At 35.2% G+C, this 21,249-nt stretch overlaps 1 protein-coding gene across 1 annotated transcript in view; it reads right to left on the bottom strand.

The window, feature by feature from the left end:
• Positions 1-14,128: 14,128 nt before the first annotated feature.
• Positions 14,129-21,249, bottom strand: part of LOC145256236 (glutathione peroxidase 2-like) — a 93,177-nt gene continuing 86,056 nt past the window's right edge. The window contains exon 3 of the mRNA XM_080114883.1: positions 14,129-15,531. Within this exon, the coding sequence (XP_079971009.1) occupies positions 15,181-15,531 (351 nt within the window). The 3' untranslated portion in view covers positions 14,129-15,180. The remainder of the gene's footprint in view (positions 15,532-21,249) is intronic.

Genomic DNA, 21,249 nt, shown 5'->3' with positions numbered 1-21,249 from the left:
GATCTGTTTCTGACCACAATTCCCGATTATTGTATAACGAATGCCAACAGCCCACTTAAGAACGCTGATCATGCAGTGATAATGGTCGAAATCGCCCTAAAATCCAGAGCCCAAACTGAAGAGCCATTGCTCAAAACAACGAGATATTATAAAAAGGCTGATTGGGAAGCCATCAGGGATCTCATCAGAGATGCCCCATGGAATATATTTTTTCTCTTTCTGTTTGAACAGTGCGCAAATGAGACCACTGAATGAGTCAAAACGGCAATTGAAGCATGCGGAAATTTTATAGCAAGCCCCACTCTCCCCAATGGTTTACTTCTACTTGCGCAACTTCAAGTGCTCAAAGGCAGGATGCGTACCGCACATTTAACCGACATAAGTCTAGTTCAAACAGTATATAGAAGCTAGAAGTAACGTTAAGAAAGGAATAGCAACAGCTAAGAGAGAATTTACTGAAGCCACTAAAAAACGCAACGAAGCACAAAAATTAGGAACCCGTGACTTCTGGAAAATCTACAACAGTGTAGTAAATAATGGGCAATCAACAATTCCCCCACTAACCAACAATCACGAGGTTGTTTGCTCAGCAGCCGAGAAGGCTAACATGTTTGCCAGTCGGTTTGCCTCAAACTCCACACTGGACCCTTCTAACCACCCCCTCCTTGACTTTCCTTTGCGGACAGACGCCACGCTAGACAATCTGGAAATCACCCCTGCTCAGGTGCATGCTATCATAAAAAACCTTGACACTTCAAAAGCATGCGGACCCGATCTCATCCTGGCTATGCTATTAAAAAAGTGCTCTGCCGAAGTAGCTCCAGTTCTCTCCAAACTCTACAACAAATGCCTTAATGAATCTTGCTTTCCGGACTGTTAGAAAACTGCTTATGTGGTACCAGTTTTCAAGAATTCTGGCGAAAGAACTGACCCATTAAATTATCACTCCATTAGCCTCTTCCCACTTGAGTCAATAATTAACCAAGCTCTAGTCCATAACTTTACAGATGCTAAACTTCTGACTGACCAACAATATGGATTTAGGCAAGCCCATTTCACAGCAGACATCCTAACTGTAATCTCTGAACATATATACCGTTCACTGGACAAACAGGGGAGGGTAGAGCAGTAGCTCTAGATACATCTAAGGCTTTTGACAGGGTATCGCATGGGGGTCTTCTCAGAAAAATTAAATCATACAGTATCACTGGTAGAATACTTAACATAATTAAATCCTTCTTAGATAAGAGAAAAATCTAAGTTGTCCTCAACGGTCGTACATCTAAACAATATGATATAAATGCGGGAGTGCCTCAAGGGTTTATCCTTGGACCTCTATTATTCCTAATATTCATTAATGACCTCCCCAACAAAATTGCCTCTGAGATGAGTAGATATGCTGATGACACCACACTCTATAACAGGCACGACAGGAAAACAAATGAACAAATATCAAAAGAAATGGCAGAAACACTAGAGGATGACCCCCAATCTGTAGTGAAATGGGGGGGGGGAAATGGATGGTTACATTCAATGCTGCCAAGACTAAACTTGTTTCCTTCAATAATTACAAGAAACCTTTTCTACCACCAATAGCAATGGCCAAAGACTCATTATCTGAAAGTACTTCTTTTCAACTCCTTGCCCTAACGTTCACAGGAAACATGAGTTGGAACAATTACATTGAGAGTATTGCCAGGACCGCTGCGAAGAAGGTAGGCACTCTCTACCGTGCTAGAAAACTACTAACACCTGAAAGCATTCTGTGCCTCTATAAGGCCACGATTGTCTCCTGTATAGAGTATTGTTGTTATATTTGGGCTGATGCATCTACTACTAGTCTCTCGCTTCTAGACAAGGTTCAAAAGAAAGTCGTCAACCTGATAGGTCCTGAACTGCCATCTAAGCTTCAGCCTCTGTCCCATCAACGAAATGTTGCATCCCTCTGCCTGTTCTACAAGTATTTTAATGATGAATCCTCTGACGAACTGCAAGCACTTGTGCCCCTACGACGTAAACACCCTCGACAAACCCGACAGACAGCTAAATCCCACCTCTTCACAGTAGATATCCCTAGATGTAAAAGAGCTTTCTACTCCAGTAGTTTCTTCTCCAGAACTGCTAGACTTTGGAATTCCATTCCAGGCCCCTGCTTCTCCAACTGTACTGGCACGCAGAAGTTCAAGTGTAACGTGAACTGACATCTTGCTGTCCAACTCCTCACATAGTACCCCAGTAGCTGTTGCCCCTGATCGTAGTCCCCTACACCAAAGTGGCAATGCGTCTTGTTTGGTGTGAAAATGTAATAAAAAGATAATAAAAAAAAATACATTGTAATCTACATTGCACTGTAGAAAACCTACTGTGGTTTTTATTAAAAAAAATTTCATATATAATTTTTTATATAATGGTTTGAATTTAAAGTTTAAAATGCAAAATTCAAGTATCATACTTCACTTGTGCTCTAAACAGAAACATTCATTTCGAACGCGCCTCTGTCATATCAAAGAACCTACTGTTGATTTTATATGGCTGGCCTTACTGCTTGTACGGTGATAATGGCTTAAATTAAAGTTTAAAATGAAAAAGTCACGTATCATGGTGCAATTGTGCTTTAAATAGAAACATTCATTTCGAACGCGCCTATCTCATGTCAAACAACCTACTGTTGATTCACATGTTCAGCATTTCGGCTTGTGTGGTAATAGCACTTCGCAGATGCACTTGTGATGTTAGTCTGCGTAAGGTGTTAACTCTGGTCAAAATCGTATGTTCCTTCTTTCTTCTGATACTTTCGATTATCGATTAGCTATACTTATCGAAGACATACCAATACAAAACCTCTATCTAAGAACACTGCCAGACATATGAAGTTTCTTTGTGTAAAATTTCATAAAAATCGGACCAGACGTTTTCGAGTTCATAAGGAACGAACTCACACACACACACACACAGACAAAGTCCCTTTCATATAACAGTAGAGATAGAACACTGGCAGGTGTAAGAAATTTTCTAACCCAGTACATGGGGATATACCGTCTTTGCAGCAGGCTTACTAGAATCTTCGATGTAATTATTCCATGGTTGAGAATGTCAAGCCGAGGGGTTTCAGAAAGTCATAGGTTGTTTGAAACTGTTTTGTGTTTTATATGCTTACGAATAAATTAAAAAGGATTAAAAAAAATTTGTATTAAAGGTATCGGGACTTGATTTATTTTATATTAATGGGTTACCGCTTATCAATACATAGAGGCTACTCGAGGATAGGGATTAATAATTTTGCCAGATGGACAATGAGCCAATACTCTGAAAGGACTGAAAACTATCGGTGAGATAAGTACAGTTCGATTATTGAAGAAGACAACTTGATAAGAATTTGTCAACATTAGAATTGAAAACGACTATTATGTAATCAGCTGGGAAGTAGGCTCGTGGCATTGTAGTCCACAGACAAAAAGTTGTTGGAAATAATCTTTGTTATGGAAGTTTTGTTTGCTACATATTAGGGATCCTATGCCAGTAGTGATGAAGTTAGCTGGTATGAATTCTGACAAGGGTCACACTGAATGAACGATAGCCCAAATCTGTAAAACAGCGCTGTTCTCATATTTGAATGAAAGATTCGTGACGTAAAGTTGAGAAAGACGGCAACTGTCAAACGCCGTAGACAAAACTAAGACATGATGAAGATTTTTATATCAGTCTCTTCGTAGAAGTTATGCAAGGAAGAGCCACCAATAATATTGAATTAATCTCAGGTGAATGTTATCTTGAGTTTCTGTCCGTCTGCATCACTGAGTTCAGCAAGTAAGAAAATAAGTTCAAGAAGTAAACAATTAGCTAAGGTAACATTAGCCTCTGTCTTAAGTCTATTATCTCCAAATAAAACCTTGAAGGAAACTCAGCGAACGTCTCCTTGTGTGTCTTTCTACATAAAACGATTTTTTATTCATATTCGATCGACTGCCACTCATGAAAAGACGCGGAAAGCATGTCACAGACCAGCACGTGTAAACACCCCATACGTATGTATAAAAGACTTTTATTTTGTTACTAGCAGACCGCCCGGCGTTACCCGGTCGTAAGATACGCTTAAATATATTTTAATTCATGCAAATTACGGATTTATTATTATAGAGGCAATTCACTATCGATTATTATATTGAACTTAATACATAGTAGTGCGATCCAAACTATATATATATATATATATGTGTGTGTGTGTGTGTGTGTGTGTGTGTGTGTGTGTGTGTGTGTGTGTGTGTGTGTGACTCTTGGTTTGTTAGTTTTGACAAAATAAAAATTCTACGTTACCATTTCTATTGAAACTTTTGGACATTAACTCATTAGAATCTAGGTATGTTTTATGTTATTAAAATGAAATAAAATTATAAAATAATTTTTTTTAAAATTATTTTCGTTCCGAGTTCGGCCGAGGTTGTTTTCCGGAACCACTTCTGATTTGTATCGAATCTAGTTTCATTATTCCATTTTCCAGAAGCATTCAGTGACTTTTCCTTATCCATTAGTACAACATTCATCCTGTTTTTTTATAGAAAAATTTGTATTAATTTGTTTTTTTTTTTCCTTTCTGCTTTTTCTTCATATCATTTTTTTACCATTATCGGTGTATGCTTAACTTATTTTTTTATTATTATATTTACACAATTGTAACAGCTCGACAAACAAAATGTTACTTACAGACTACTATTGAGTAATGACGCCGTAGGTACTGCTTGAAAAAACAAATTTTTAATTTCCTCACCAAATATGTAATGAATTCTATTGGAATAATAATAATAATAATAATAATAATAATAATAATAATAATAATAATAATAATAATAATAATAATAATCTCCATGTTATTCTGTTTCATTTCAGATATTATTTTATATAATTTGATATAATATCGATTAAAAAAAATCTTTTTTACAAAATCGTTCCTTAAGAGTTTTCCAACAAGTTATATATATATATATATATATATATATATATATATATATATATATATATATATATATATATATATATATATATATATATATATTACGAGCGTCATTAAGCATGATTCTATTCTGATTTTATTTCTCTTTTACGCCCATTTATTTTTTTCTCTTCCGTCTTTTTTTTTTACATTCTTCAAATCTACTTAAACGTTTTTTTCTGATCAAAATTTGCCATTAACACATTAGAATCCGAATATGTTTTCATGTTATCAAAATAAATTTAAAATATGAATTTTAAAAAAATACGTTAGAATTTCTGTTTTATACCGACTCTATTTCATTCATTCTTTTTTATAAATATTAAAAAGAAATAATTGTGTTTTGTTTTTCTTCCTGCTTTTTCTCCATATTCTTTATACTAGTGCCGCCAATGTATCGTTGATTTACTATATAGATAACTTTAAAATGTGCCTTTGTGTTGCGTCATTAAAAATGTTTCTATTGTTTTTTTAACTTAAAAAAATTGTATTTAGTTATTATTTCCAACTTCTTTTTTCATTCATTACATCTGTTTTAGAACTATACACCCACCTTATTGTTTCCTACTGAATCTATCCTGTGTTCATCCTCTTTTTTTTATTAAAAAACGAAATTCACTTATTTTTCTTCCTGCTTTCTTTCCCATAGACAGGAACTACAAATCAAACGTGCGTATGTGTTTTTTTTTAGCTTTAATAAAAATTGTATTTATTTGTTGTTTACTTTAAACTATTTTTTTTTCATTCTTTACATTTGCAGATCACGTTTAGGTCGTCGTACTCACAGTGCCGAAATCAAGGCGGCGATGAGTTGCCAGCCAAAATCCTTACCAGCGAGCATCTGCAAACAAGCGGAGCAGACAAAGGATGATTCAGATACGTGCCAATGAAGCAGCAGAGTGACGTGCTGCCAGACGTGGTTAGGCACACTTACGGGTGCTTCGATCTCAACGGAATGAAAGACGTCAACGAAAAACTGCAGATCAACGTTAAACACGACTCCATGCTCAACAATCCTGGGATTGGGATCGCCTTGCATTCCACTAAAACTCTAATTATGATTATAGTTTGAGTCGCCATGTTCACATCGGCACTATGACTGAAGTGTGTCCCTATTGCATGGCTCTGAAATTAAAGGGAGAAACTAAAGGATTATTTTGTGCCAAAAAAAAACTATAAATAAAATAAATAAACTACCTCAACTTGAAGAATCACCAGAACCATTAAAAACTTTGCTTGCTGGATATACTGCTGAACCAAAGCATTTTCTTTCGAACATCAGGAAATACAACTCATGCTTCCAAATGACGTCGTTCGGTGCAGAAATCTCAATTCATGCCAACTTTTAAAGTAAAAGGACAAATTTACCATAAAGTTGGATCTCTGCTTCTTTCCCAAGATTGTCATCATAAATTTCTACGAATGTATTTCATCGATGACAACAATGATGATCTGAATGCAAGCTGTGGAATTTCGACTGGCGAAAGAAGGTCCATTGTTTCCCAACTGCAAGAGCTGCTCCATAATAAAAACAATTTAGTGCATTTATTCAAAACTGCCATTAAAACGATGCCATCCGATACACATAAGATTGTTATTCGTGCTGACAAAGCTCCTGCTGGAGAACACGTGCGAAGATTCAATGCTCCAACTCTAGATGAAGTGGCAATTGTTATAGTTGGATGTTCCGCGGTTAGTGTTGAAATATTGTAATCTTTATTCGTCCTTTGCGTATGAGGAGTGCAGGTTTAAAGTAGCAGAATTGGGCCGGGTTCAATAATAGTGTCGAAATGGTCAGCTGGGAGCGCGTTTAGCTGCTTTCAACTCGAATGAAGGTCAAAGTATAGTTAATAGTAGCGACAAAATAGGTGGGTGAAAGGAGGTTGAAAGAATACGCTAAGTATTTGTGTGGATGGATCTTAACGGATAGTCGGGAGGTTTAGATGGGAAATGGGAGTATGGGGGTATACGTGTGTGGGCGAGTTTGTGGAAATGGGAGTCAGTTGCCATTATCATAAAGAATTTTTAGTCAATTTAAATATAAATATTTCTGGATTGACTGGGTTAGTATTTATTTATTATAATTGTATACGTTATATGTGTTAATTTTATAGTATGGATTTGTTCGATTTGTGGAAGGGGTTTGCGAGTAGAAGGGACGGGGGGAGATATTTTAGGGTTCTTATTCTTGGTTTGAGGTTTGAGGCCGGCTGAAAGGGGGTTCTAAGTTCCTTTTCATTAAGTTTTGGCATTAAATTGATGATGACAGAGTCTTGGTATAACTAGCGCTAATTCCTAATTGGGGTTCAATTTAATAGGCGGTGTTAAGTATTAGACTTTGCAAAATGAGATTTAGATAATTGTCTGAAAAACTATGAATAAAAATAGTTGTAGCGTTAGTTTGATCTTGACAGGGGGAGAGGGATTCAACGAGGGTTTCCTGTATTACTGTTATACAAGCGGTATATATTCGGAAAGTGTGCTAATAGTTCAGATTAAAAAATTAAAGTCTTAGTGGGGATGGCAGCGGGAAAAATAATCCAATAAAAAAAGGAAATTGGGGGTGTAAGCCGTTTGCAAGGGGCAAGGAACAGCAAGGGGGGGGTGTTATGTTCCTGCATGGTTAGCTTTAGAAGTTAGCTAGATATTAGTCCTTCTCTGGCGGTGTTCTTTCAGCGGGGCTATTTGTATTTCCGTATTTGAATTTTTTCTTGTGCCAGCAACTGCGAATTATCTCTGGTTTAGAGTTGAGGATGTTTAATTTATTAGGTGTCGTTATAATCTCGGTCGCCTCTGCGTTGCAAAGCAGGCAGTATTTAGAGTCTGGGTTGTATGATTTAGATTTTCTTAATATTTTCCATTTTAATGAGAAGTTTATGTTTTGTTTCAGATTTCTTAATAAATTGTATAGGGTTATTTTTGTCTTAGGGATCTCTCTGCAGAACGATTGTAAATGGTTTAAAATTCTGGCTTTTATCGGGAAATAGGATAATCCTATGTACGTGTGTATTTTGGGGGTTGTGTGTGGTGTATTAAGGGATTCTTCGTTTATTTGCGGATTAATTGAGTTGAGATGTTCCGGGGGTTGTTGGGTGTGTGGCTCAATACCGTCTATTCCTATCGGTTTCGTGATCAGTTGTTCGGTGAGTGTGCTATTATTTGTTATGCGTATTCTCGCTGGTATTACTGGGCGTGGGCGGTCAAGTTATTCGCTGTTGTGGTAGATGGAAGTTCAGTTACTGTGCATGAGTAAATGACGTCTAAATGTACACAGTCATTCTCCAGTGGGCAGATATCCGGGTCGTTACAATTACAGTTTGGGTGAGCTAGACTTGGAGTGCCGTTATATATATATATATATATATATATATATATATATATATATATATATATATATATAGTGTTACAAAATGTTTGATACCATTTCTCAGTCTAATAATTTTGACAATTTTCGTTGGAATGACCTCAAATTTTCACAGTTTGTGTAGAAACGTTTCAAGTTTTTGTGTGTAACGTTTGGCATTTCTATCTTTTCAGTTTAAGAAATACTGTTCACTTCAAAAGAAAAGGTATTTTGCGTGTTAGAGTATGCTCGGACTCAGTCACCGAAGACAGTGCAGCGTGCCTTCTTCACAAATTTTGCAAAGAAGGCACAAACTACAAAACAAATAAGGACTTGACACCAAAAATTTAAAGAAAAGGGCTGCTTGTGCATACCTTAATGCGACAGCAAGTTCCGCACGAGCTCGAATACCAACTCGACGTGTGCAGAATCACAAGAAGCGCTCATATTGAACATTTATGAAAATCTGCCATAGATCCAACAAATATTTGAGCTTTTCTTTGTAAATTTATCTAATAAAATATGACTTTCAACATAAAATGTATTTAGTTTCATTAAGATCAATCATTCTGAGATATGTGTATTTAGAATGGGGTCAACCATTTTGGAACACCCTATATATATATATATATATATATATATATATATATATATATATATATATATATATATATATATAGTCTAAAAAGCTTTGAGTAAAAAAAAAATTAAATAAAAGAAATGCAGTTTAATTTCCTGAAAAAAAACTAAATTCAAACCATCGCAGACTTAGCACCTACATAATCCTCCGTCTATAACTTTATAATTACAAAATAGGATTTAACTATATAACGATGAAATAAAAGAAAACATGAACTAATTTTGTTAAAGAGAAATAGATTTAGCACTTGCATTAGTCGACTTCTCAAAAGTCCACAATTTTAAAAGAGAATTCAACTAAAAAAAAAGAAAGATATTAACTATTTTTTTTTAATAGAAAAACGGGGATCCTAAGCTGCATACCATGTAACTGTTTTGGACATTTAAAACACACACACACACACACACACAGATATATATATATATATATATATATATATATATATATATATATATATTAGTGATGGGACGTTCCAATATTTTTTCCCGATTCTGATACAATTACCGATTCCGATTCTTTATAAATCTCTAAATATTTTACTATAAAAGTGTTATTTTGTACGATTATTGTAAAACACATCTGGAATGTGCATATATTTTCTCAAACATAAAATCACACTTGTGAGGGGGGGGGGATCTAAAAATTTAAGTCTCACTGGAAGTTTGAAATGAAAAATCTATATATTAATACGATAGCATGTGTGTTCTTTTGTGTGTCACGCTTACATCCGGGTCGTTTAATTGTTATGAAATTAACAAACAAAAAAAAAAATTGGTGTCGCTGTTGAGGCAAAGTTGATAAAAATTATTTGTTCTTCTTGGTCTTTTGGCCAAGATCAAAGTGTAGTATCTATTCTTCAGATGCTACATTTCTTTTCTCTCAGTGGAGGAGAAATCCTTTACGACTAAGACAATTTTTGTTCCTTTTCTCCACGTTAAAAAACGACCCTGGTGTCTAAGTCTGTCCCGTGGGTAGGCGTTGTAAATAGGTGCTATATTTAATGTAATAAAGTTTTAATATTACAAAAGTAACTGGGAAAAGTAATTTCTGATTTAATTACAAAATGCCCTGGATATGCCCCTTCTGATTAATTATAAGATGCCCTGGAAAATGGCCCTGCTGATTATTTTTTGTTTGCTCACTTGCCTCCCCACAAGGGCAGAGTTAGACATAAGGTCAGTTAAATTTGGGGGGAGACCAGCTCCCCAAAAGGGGCACTCTGGTCAGTAACAAAAATAGAAATTGTGTCAGTAATAAAGGATTTCTCCTCCATTAACCAAGACGAAAAAAGAGGGAGATTTAAGTCACTGGAATGCTGAGACTGATACTACACTCAGAAATCCATAATGAAGCAATGGTTGCCTAATCACTAACCGTGTTAATGTTTTTATGTATTAATTTCGAAAAGCTGCTAAAACAGTTTATGATTTAAACATTACTTTATTTTAAGTATATTTTAAATAGTGGGGTGGGGATATGAAGTCAGTCCCCGAAATGACTTAAACGATTTACGATTTAAACAATTCTTTATTTCATGTATATTTTTAACAGTAGTATGGGGAGATATGAAATCAGTCCCGGAAATAGCTGAAACCGTTTACGCATTAAACATTACTTTATTTAATGTATATTTATAACCGTGAGGTGGGGATATGACGTCAGTCCCGGAAAGGGCTGAAACAGTTTACTATTTAGACATTACATTAATTCATGTATATTTATAGCAGTGGGTTGCGTATAAAAAGTCAGTCCCAGAAATAGCTGAAACAGTTTACGATTTAAACATTACTTTATTTCATGTACATTTTAACAGTGGGGTGGCAGACAAAGTCAGTCCCGGGTTTGAATGAGATAAGTTCAAGTATATACTAGCAGAAAGGGTCGCCCAGTATTGAATGAGATAGGTAGAAAACATATAGTAGCAGAATACCCAGTGTCGCCCGGGATCGAATGAGATAGGTGAAAGTTATATACTAGCGGAATATGCGGCGTCACCCGGGATTGGATAAGATAGGTGGAACATATATACTATGAGATTATCCGGAATTGATTGATGTGTCTGTAATGAAATAATCATCCCAGGCAAGTCATCATTTAAGTAAGGGGTAGCGAGATAGTGGGTTAAAGTTATGAAAATTATTGTCGAAATTAGTAACATATCCAAGACGTATGAAAAATGATAAAATATGAGTTACTTGATTGGTGTGTTTGTAATGAAATAATCATCCCAGGTAATATATCAAAGTTATTATTTTAGTAAGGGAGAGGCTGTAAGGTGTGTTAAACTTATGAAAAATCATTGTCTAAATTAGTAACATATCCAAGAATTACGAACAATGATGAAATGTAAGTTAATTAATTGGTGTGTTTATAATAAAATAATCAGTCCAGACAATATATCAAAGTTATTATGTTAGTAAGAGAGGGCGATAAGGATGGTTAAATTATGAAAAATGCAATGAAATAATCAGACCAGAACATATATCAAAATTATTCTTTTAGTAAAGTGGGCGATGATGTGGGTTAAAATGATAAAAACGATTGTTGACATTGGTAACATATCCAAGAATTATTAAAAATGACGAAATGTGAGTTAATTGATTTGCGCGTTTGAAATGGAATAATTATCCCAGATAATATATCAAAGTTATTATTTTAGTAGTGGGGGGAGTTAATAACCTGGGTTAAACATATAAAAAGTGATTGTCGAAATTAGTAACATGTCCGAGAATTATAAAAATTGATAAAATGTGAGTTAATTAGTAGTTGTGTTTTTTATGAAATAATCATCCCAGACAATATATCAAAGTTATTTTTTAAGAAACAGAGAGCAGTTAGGATGGTTGGAATTATTAAAAAAATGATTGTCGAAATTAGTAACATATCCAAGAATTATGAAAAATGATGAAATGTGAGTTAATTGATTGGTGTGTTTAATGAAAAAATAAGCCCAGACAATATATCAAAGTTATTATTTTAGTAAGGTGTGCGATATGGTAAGTTTAAATGCCGAAATTAGTAATATATCCAAGAATTACGAAAAATTGATGAAATGTAAGTTAACTGATAGTTGTGTTTTTTTAATGAAATAATCAGCCCATACAATATATCAATTTTTTTATTTTTGTAAGGGGAGAGGCGATAATATTGGTTAAAATTATGAAAAATTATTGTCGAACATAGTAACATATTCAATTATGAGCAGTGATGAAATGTGAGTTAACTGACCGGCGTGTTTGTAATGAAATAATCAGTCCAGGAAATATATCAAAGTTATTATTTTAGTAAGGGGGCGTTACAGTTTAATAAAAAGGCTAGAATAATATGATTGTGCCTTCCTTCATGCTGAACAGAATACTCACAGAATGCCCAGCAACAATATATTACATATGAAAAATGCAGCTGTGGGATTTCCAAATGTCCTGCTAGTATTTATTATTGTATTATTACTATAAGCAGTGGAAGATGTTTCTTGAACAAATATCAAATAAAAAAAATAATTTAAAGAATCGATTTTGGCATCGGAAAATAGGCTAAAAATTTTCCGATGCCGATACCGATTCCAATATCCCCAAAAGCTCCGATTTTCCGATTCCCAATTCCGATTAATCGTCCCAACACTAATATATATATATATATACATATATACGGGTGTATATATGTGCGTTATATATGATGATTCCCTTTTAACTTCTGAGTGTTAAACCTTCTGCTATGTGATTCGTCTAGTATATTTTCTATTGTAGGTTGATGAGTACATACATACATACATTAAGAGTCTATAAACAAGAGACGAACACCAGCAAAAACGCATATCTCAAATCTTCCTTTTATGTGTCCTGAAATTAAAGATGCTTTTCTCTGAAATTGAAAACGCTCATACGTGATTATATTTTGATAGAATCATTTATTTCTTGCTGTTGGCCCGCTTTCTTTAAGACTACATTTTGCTAAGTCTCCCATCTTCTGACTTCCACGGGCGCCCTGTCCAAAAAAATCCCGCTCGTTCGCTAAAGAGTTGCGTATCGAACTGATCTCCTTCGTAACTAAAAACTATATTTTTTCCATCACGGCATCACTACTCGTAGCTTTAAGATCCTTGCTGAGTTTCTTTCACGCGATGTAGCTGGGCTATGCAGAGCTCCTTGTTGACCATGGCATACCTTTCGAGCATTCCAAAGTGCACCGTGCTCTTACAGTCTCAACAAACGCAGATCATGGACTTCTTTTTATGGAAGTCAGGCTTGACTCTCGACGTTTGACCTTTGAACCTTTCTCTGCTGTCTTTGACTTTCTTCGGTTTTATAAACAACTGTCAATCTTGACTTGAATCATATCAGCATTTTGTCGTTTTTAATGACAGGGATCGCTTGTCAAAATTGAATGATTGTTCAAAACAGCGAACAAAGATATTTTCTTATATAAAAATATAGAATTATTTATTTTACATTTAAGGAGCATTTTATTTCCGGCGATTATAGACCTACGTCCGTTGTCACTTCCGACAAGGCGAAAACTGCTATGAGCGCCGAGGTACGCGTCCCGTCTGCTCGCCGGTTCGGCTTAAAATGTTTCAAATATAAATAATAAAGAGATTGATAAAAAAACGAGAAGAACGAAAGAAAGCGAGAGAGAGAGAGAGAGGGAGAGAGAGAGAGAGAGAGAGAGAGAGAGAACGAGAGAAACGCCAATCCACTCCAAAACAAGACAAGTCGAATGACACTTTGACTTTTAAGAAATGTTGGACCTTTGAGCATCTGTGTTCTCTGATGGCTTTGACGTAGTTGAGTTTTATAAACAATTGTGATTGGCTTGAATCATATCTGATTGACAACAGTTACTGAAACCCTCATGTTTTTTTTTCAATAAGCACGCCTTTCTTTCTCGCCTCCCCACGAGCACACGGTTTATTAATGCAGAAAATCCTCATAGAAGGAAGCTTCTTCACTGTGGCACACACATCATGTAGATCATTCTTCCTTATAAAAGTCTACAATTCTAAAGAGAAGCTCTCTTTTTTTTTTCGTTTTTTTTTTTTTTTTTTTTGCTTTGGTAGATGGGCAGTCACGACATGCGAAACATCTCTTTTCAGCTTTAAAAAAAGTATCACAAAAAGAAAAATCAATAGTGATAAAGAATGAAAATATCGGTAACTGGAAACGTTTCTTTCTTTTTTATTTTTATCGTACACACATACAAAAAAAAAGAGTGGAGAACATAAAAGACAAAGTTAAAACAAACGTCGCAAAGGTTTAAAACCAAGATTTCATCGAGTGAAATTGGAAGAAAAACGTATCCTTTTTACAATCCCACCGTCATTTAGGCCATCCATTGCTTCAAATTGTAACAAGGTTTCATGATTTCCAGTTTTTTTTTTTTGTTTTTAGAGTGCTTATCTAAGATATCTTCTTTATTATTAAAAGATAAGAATAATAACAGCAACGAAGCTCCAGAATATAGGCCGCATCTGATTTGTTATTGGCGTTCGGCAAAAGAATAAATATATTCCGAAGCCAGAAGTAACTAGAGTTATCTACCCTTGCGTGATTCTGGCGGAGAAGACAAGCCGCCATGTTTAATTTTGATTAATCTTGTTTTTTTATTACGAAAATGACCAATCTCAGCTAATATAAGTTAATTATATTTTCACAAAATATAAAATCATGATTTTACTACAATAAAAAAAAACGATAAATTTCTGCATTAGATAGAATGGGAATATTATTTTTTAGATTTAACCAAACATTGCCATGTCAAGGACACATTTTTATCCATTTAACTCCTGAGATTATAGCGTTTTTTGTAATGTCTTAACTAAAAAAATTCTTTAAATCTAATCTATAAATATATCCTGTCGAACTGTCAAAATCAGAGTCAAATAGAATTTAAGCTAAAAAGACATAACTTGTTTCTGTCTAGCCAATTTTTATTTATTATTGCCGTATCGTATTTTTGGCAATATAATAGCGCAAGAGACAATTTATTTTTTAGAAAATAACTTATTCAAATTAAGACAACTGCTAATACGAAATATTTTTGGATAATAACCTAAAAATAAAAAATCAGCAAAGGGAAATAACTCATTTTAAATTGAACAATATAATAGGAGTAATGTGTCTTAAGTTAAAAATGTGTAAACAAGTGCCAAATTAAAAACTAAAATGACTTCACGAGTAAGTATTGCTAGTTGTTATGATGAAATAAAGTCGTTTAAGAAAATTTACTAACGAGTTTTTGAATGTCGGCCTTGAGATTGATTGTCAGGAAGTTTCGGCTGTATCGCATATATGGTTTGCCGTCAGGAGCCACCAGGAACTTTTCAAAATTCCAGGAAACATCACTTCGCTTTACTGGCTTCCAAGTAATGAACTGCGGGTTGCCCATTAAAGAGATGGGGTCATCACTAGGGGCCGGAAGGTGGTCCTTTAGAAAATCGAATATGGGGTGGGTCTTCTCACCATTGACGGAAACTTTTTCCATTATTGAGAAATTGGGTCGAAAACCATTCCCAGGACGGACATAGCAAAGAGACTGGATAATCTCTGTCCCATCGGCGTTTTCCTGTTAAAAGAAAAAGAAAACTTAGTAAAATTGCAGTATAGTTAACAGTCAAAACAAACGCAGTAGATGTTAATTATTTACCGAGCTATATACTTCGAATGTTCTGAAACTGTTTGTTTAGACGTTTTAATTTCACAATTTGCTTTCGATGGTCGTGCCACACTAAAGCCAACCTGGCTGAGCACATGAGGTGTTACTTCGGTTTAAATTCATGATGAAAAGATAGAAAGAAATTACTTGTTACTTATCCTACCTCTTAATCCGAATCCGAGTGGCAAGCGCACAAAACCTCACTTAATTGACAAAGTAAAACCTCACTTAATTGCCTTGTAAAACTTCACTTAATTGTCTAAGTATAGCGAGTAGTCATTACTTCGGTCGCCATGTTTTGTGTGTGTGTGTGTGTGTGCGTGTGTGTGTGTGTGTATACGAGTCAGGCGACCATAAAAATGAAATTCTGAAATAAAAAAGAAAACGTAGAGTTTCTACACATTTCCTACTTAAGGAATGGTTTCTACGTTTTTTTTTAATCTACAGTATATAAATAAAACACTAAATATATGTTTGACTGTGTGTAATCAATAAACTCTTAAATTACTAGTCACATAACACTGAAATCAATATATAACAGTAATCATACACCAAAGATAGTTTATAACGAGTAAAATCTTTGTTTGGATTGATGAATAATGCGTCCAGAAGACGGCAAGTGGAATGCCAAATATTCATTTCGACTTACCGACATATTTGTATTGTTTTCTGGGCATGCTCAAATTCAATTCAATTCTTTCAAGTCATTTAATATGAAATCATTCTTTACTATCTATCGATAGATACATCTGTATGGAACGCGACTGGAGCGCTAAACGTTTTGGTTTCGATTCTTGCTGATGGGATCAATCTATTTTTTTAACTTTTGAAATTACTACGATATATTAGGTACAATATAATATTAGATAAATAATTGCTTCTATAATAATATATAGAAAATATGCATGCATTAAAATATCATATTTAAGCGTATTTTACGATGCGGCGAAGCCGGGCGTCCATCGTTTGTTTACAAATAAATATATGTAAGATTGTTTTGGCGATAAAAAGTTGGATATTTACTCCCCCCCCCCAAAGAAAATGAAAAAAGTTAACAAATAAAAGGCTGTGGTGGTTAGTAGGACTCTCTCAAATCTGTATAGATCTGCGCTGCTCACTGTTTGTCGTATTGTTTTAAGAGCCGAAAACAAGTAAGTTCCTAAGTGAGGATAGGTATTATTAGGGAACGAAATAAGAAAAAAAAAACAGGATCAGATTGGTAAGCATGGGTGGTACCTTCCAAGATAGGTACACTTTTTAGGTCGAGTTACAAACGATATAAATCTGGGGAGTAGCCATCTAGGATGGTCTATAACACCAAAAGAAAAAAAAAAGAAAAGGACGCATTGTTAAATAGAATGAGTACTGATCGAAACTTAAGTCGGGATGCATTATACTTAGGAAAGGAACACGTACTCAAACTTGTTTCCTCCAAAAACATATAAGATAGCAGAGTATGTTCACCGCATTTTAAATGGCACAGATTGCAATTTTCTCCTATTACATCTGATTTTTATTTTAAGCTGATGTTTAAAGTGCATAATTGGATCGTAATCAGAAGACAACTCAATATCATTCCCTGTCATGAAGCGTGCCTTCCACACAACTCGTCTAACTACAGACAGGGACGTGAAAAACACAAATCGCTTCATGAGCCACATTGTAGACTACAGATGGTACATCTAGGCGAACCAACTATTCGATAGTGATGCTAGCTATAACCACAACTCATAAAGCTTGTTTCATAGAAGGCGTGTTCAGTCGTTTCATTTTCATTTTCGCAGCGCACACAGAAATGAGAAATGTTTTTACGCTCACTTTAGCCTTGTATAGCTGTCCATCCCAGAACAGTCGCTAGATAAAAGAAAACTGTGTTATTGAGATGACTCTATCCTGTCACCCACTTTTACTGAGAGCGATCATTCTAGCCGCTCTCTAAGCGCATTCCTGCACTGACTCCCGATATAGATTAGTTTATTGATTACTGAACTCCGACAGGAGTATGGACGCAGATCAGCATCAATTGAAAACTACGATCGAGCCTTTGGCTTGCATCAACAGTCAGTCCAGTGGTCAGAGATTAGGTTAAGAAAGGTGTTCTCAATCTCAGGGCCTCACGTAAACTCCTTTATCGAAAGCTCGTCACAAGAATGACATCCTTTGGCCATATCGGTGATTTGCTAAATCAGACATCCCCAAATCCCCGAGTTTGGACGTTGAGTTGATGTGAAATGTGAGAAGAGCAAACGCGCATTGTAGTAAAAAAATAAGCGCACGCATCATTTATATCTTTTGAAGGGAAAGTTACAATTAAAGCAAAATCCTTAGACAGACGCTTTGACTTTTGACTCTATTTCCACCTCTAATTGGATTTCGAAAGTAATTGTAGATTCTGTCAATGCAACGAATAGTGTTTTGAGTTGCGCCTACCAAGATGTGGCAACAATATTTCATCATGTCCAACTCATAGTTAATTGCGTCAGGAGTTAACTTTTTTTTTTTTTTTTTGTAGCGGTAGAGTGAGCGAGTAAATTTTCTGGTGATCCTAACAAAATATTGAGTGTAAGCCTTCAATTTTAGGTTTGAAATAAAAATTAGTCACAAGAGAGAGAGAGTGAGAGAGAGAGAGAGAGAGACAGACAGACAGACAGACAGACAGAGACAGAGACAGAGATTCATTTCAACTTGGATAAACAAGAATATAGACGTTGATGATGAAAGATGCGAAGAATACTCTATTCGTCATGTGACTCTCAATAGCAATATTAGTAGGAACTGATACGGCTTTTCATCTTCACATAGTTTACAAATATTTTTCTCTCACTCATTCTCTGTACTCTCCTTATCATGTCTGCTGATCTTTTTCACAAAACTACCAATCCACCATGAAAACTAAAAGAAACAACCCAAACATGCGCTTGAACCCAGAACCCAAAGTTCTAACATAGATCCCTACTACCAGGTATCCTTTTCTAACATTAGAGGGGGTCTCTATTCTAACCTTCCAGATGTTGGAATCCATTTACATGATACCAAATCGGACCTGTTGTTTCTGTGTGAAACTGCTATTGACCCGTCAGTTGCTATAGATGACTTTCTGATCCTAGGTTATTTAAACGTGCCCTTAAAACTTGACCTCCTATCACCGCCATGGTCATGAAATCTGCACTACATGAGAGACGGTTTTCAAAAAAAAAATACCTCGATTCCCTCCATGTATTTCAACGTTGCACTTTATATTTTATATTTGTTTTTTCATCGAAGGTGTTACCATCATTGCACTAATATTCAGTAAAATCTTCAGGATCCTGACTGATTACCCTTCTGCTTGCGATCATGCTTGTGTCGACTTTAATGTTCACAATGCTGAGTGTGTGATACTATCGACGTTCCCTCCCCCCCCCCAAGTTATAAAGGGGCTTTGGCAGACTATGGATACCCACGAAAGGGTGCCTGTGGCAAGAGGTGCTCAATCTCCGACCATACTTCCCCTGAGTCGACATTGTTAAATAGCAGTGGCAAGTGAAGTGCATATACAGGACGACTGGAAACAAATGCTGAGATAAGCGGAGAGAGCGCATACAGCGCCTATAATTCCCAAATGGTCACCCATCTGATACTAACCAGGCTCAACGTTGCTTAACTTCGGTGATCTGACGATTATGCCGTATATAAGTTATATAGGAAGTTATAGGAAGTAAATAAAAGAGGAAAATATAACAACAAAGAAGAAGAGATAAGTTTATCAGCAAATCTGTACAGGACCAGCATCCTACAGTAATCGACGGAAAAAAGGCGATTAGATGAATGGTCTAGACTATGTTGATTTTGGTGCCAAGGTAAAAACCACAGCGGCGTCCAGACAATACCATCATTTATCTTACGTCTTGGGGCGATGATTTTCTCTATAGGATTTGTAAAATCAAAATTTTGAGTAAAAAGGTTTCTGCATATGATTGGTGCGTTAGTGGCATTGTTGCGCCTGAGGTTCACTTTATGTTCGTATTTATGTAACATTTATCGTTGTTTCGCCGATATAAGTTATACTAATGTGATCCGAAATGCTACCAAAGACAAGACAATTTACTCTTATCTGATTAAACGCCTTAAATATCGGTACAAACCTGTTTTTGTGCAACCTGTAGGGTCCCGTGCAGTCAAAAAGAATGAATAAAAAATTTAAAAAATGGCCACCTTTTCTCTGTAGATGCTGGTGATATTGTCACCTATTATGCGATCGAGAACTTCCGGTTGAAAATTTAAAAAAAAAACTGATTTTTTAGATACTGCTTTTATTTTTGGATTTGAACGTTGAAGTAGCGAGTTGAATTTTTGACAGCAGAGTGTCGAATTTTTGGAGTAACGAGTGTTTGGCAGCAGTGTTAAATTTTGGGTAGTGAATTTTGATAGCAGTGTGTCGAATTTAGCCCCTGAAATTGTTACTTGGAAGTTCCCTACCGTCTTGTAATACTGTTTAACCAAATAATCTATATATCTATAAAAGTGAACGTGTCTGTCTGTCTGTCTGTCTGTCTGTGTGTCTGTGTGTCTGTGTGTCTGTCTGTCTGTGTACATTTCCCTACGCAATAACTTTGTCAATTTTTAGTCTATAGACTCGAAATTTGAAATACCGGGTACTGAGATTTGGGAAAATCGATGTGACGGGTGTCAGCCAGAAATTTGGCTGTTAAGGGGTCAAATTTCAACGATTTGACCTTTAAGAACTCTACCAAACTCCTCCGACAATTTTGGGTCTAGACACTTGAAATTTTAGATATAGGTTCCTTGAACCTGGATCTCATTTAATAAAGTGATTTGAGCCCGAAACTATAAATTTTAAGGGGTCATAATAGGGGTCAAAGTTTTAAAAAATTAATCATTTTTTTTGTTTTTTTTGCTTTTTTTTGCACAGCATACACCTCCAAACACCCGAGCAACGCCGGGCACCCCTGCTAGTATGTCTATATTGCAGTATTATTCAAAACATTCTGAAAGAGAATACTTTATCTAAAATTAACTAAATACTAGCCGAAGTATCTGTCAACACTGGGTTTCTTAAACAGTTCTTTTTCTGCACGTTAGTTCACATGAAAACCCCTTTTTTAAAAAACTTTAAATCGTAATAAAATATTGCTAAAGGCACGTTAATCAGGCTTATGATGACAATGAATATCGACTAGGAAATAACTGGAATCATATAGAGACACAAAAAATTGCTTAGCGTGAGACTCGAACCCTGAAATATGATATAAATTATTGGAACAGCATTGTTCCTATTTACTTGCCTTCTCACGAGGGAAGGATTAGACGCAAGGTCGGTTTTTGATGTGAGGGAAAATCCAGCTCCCCAAAAATTAAAATTGTCTCAGTTAGAGGACAGAAAAATGAAGTGTAGCATTAGAACAGATACTATACTGTGATCTTGGCCCGAAGAACAGCATTGTTAATCAAACACGAACTGATTTAAAAAAATAAGAACCCCCCATATATATATATATATATATATATATATAAAATATATATATATATACATATATATATATATATATATATATATATATATATATATATATATATATATATATATATATATATATATATATATATATATATAAAGGAAATATCGAC

This window comes from Euprymna scolopes, chromosome 32 (genome assembly GCF_053919585.1).
Source record: "Euprymna scolopes isolate OS-2025 chromosome 32, ASM5391958v1, whole genome shotgun sequence".
NCBI lineage: Eukaryota > Metazoa > Mollusca > Cephalopoda > Sepiida > Sepiolidae > Euprymna > Euprymna scolopes.
This window is presented reverse-complemented; position numbering and strand designations above follow the sequence as displayed.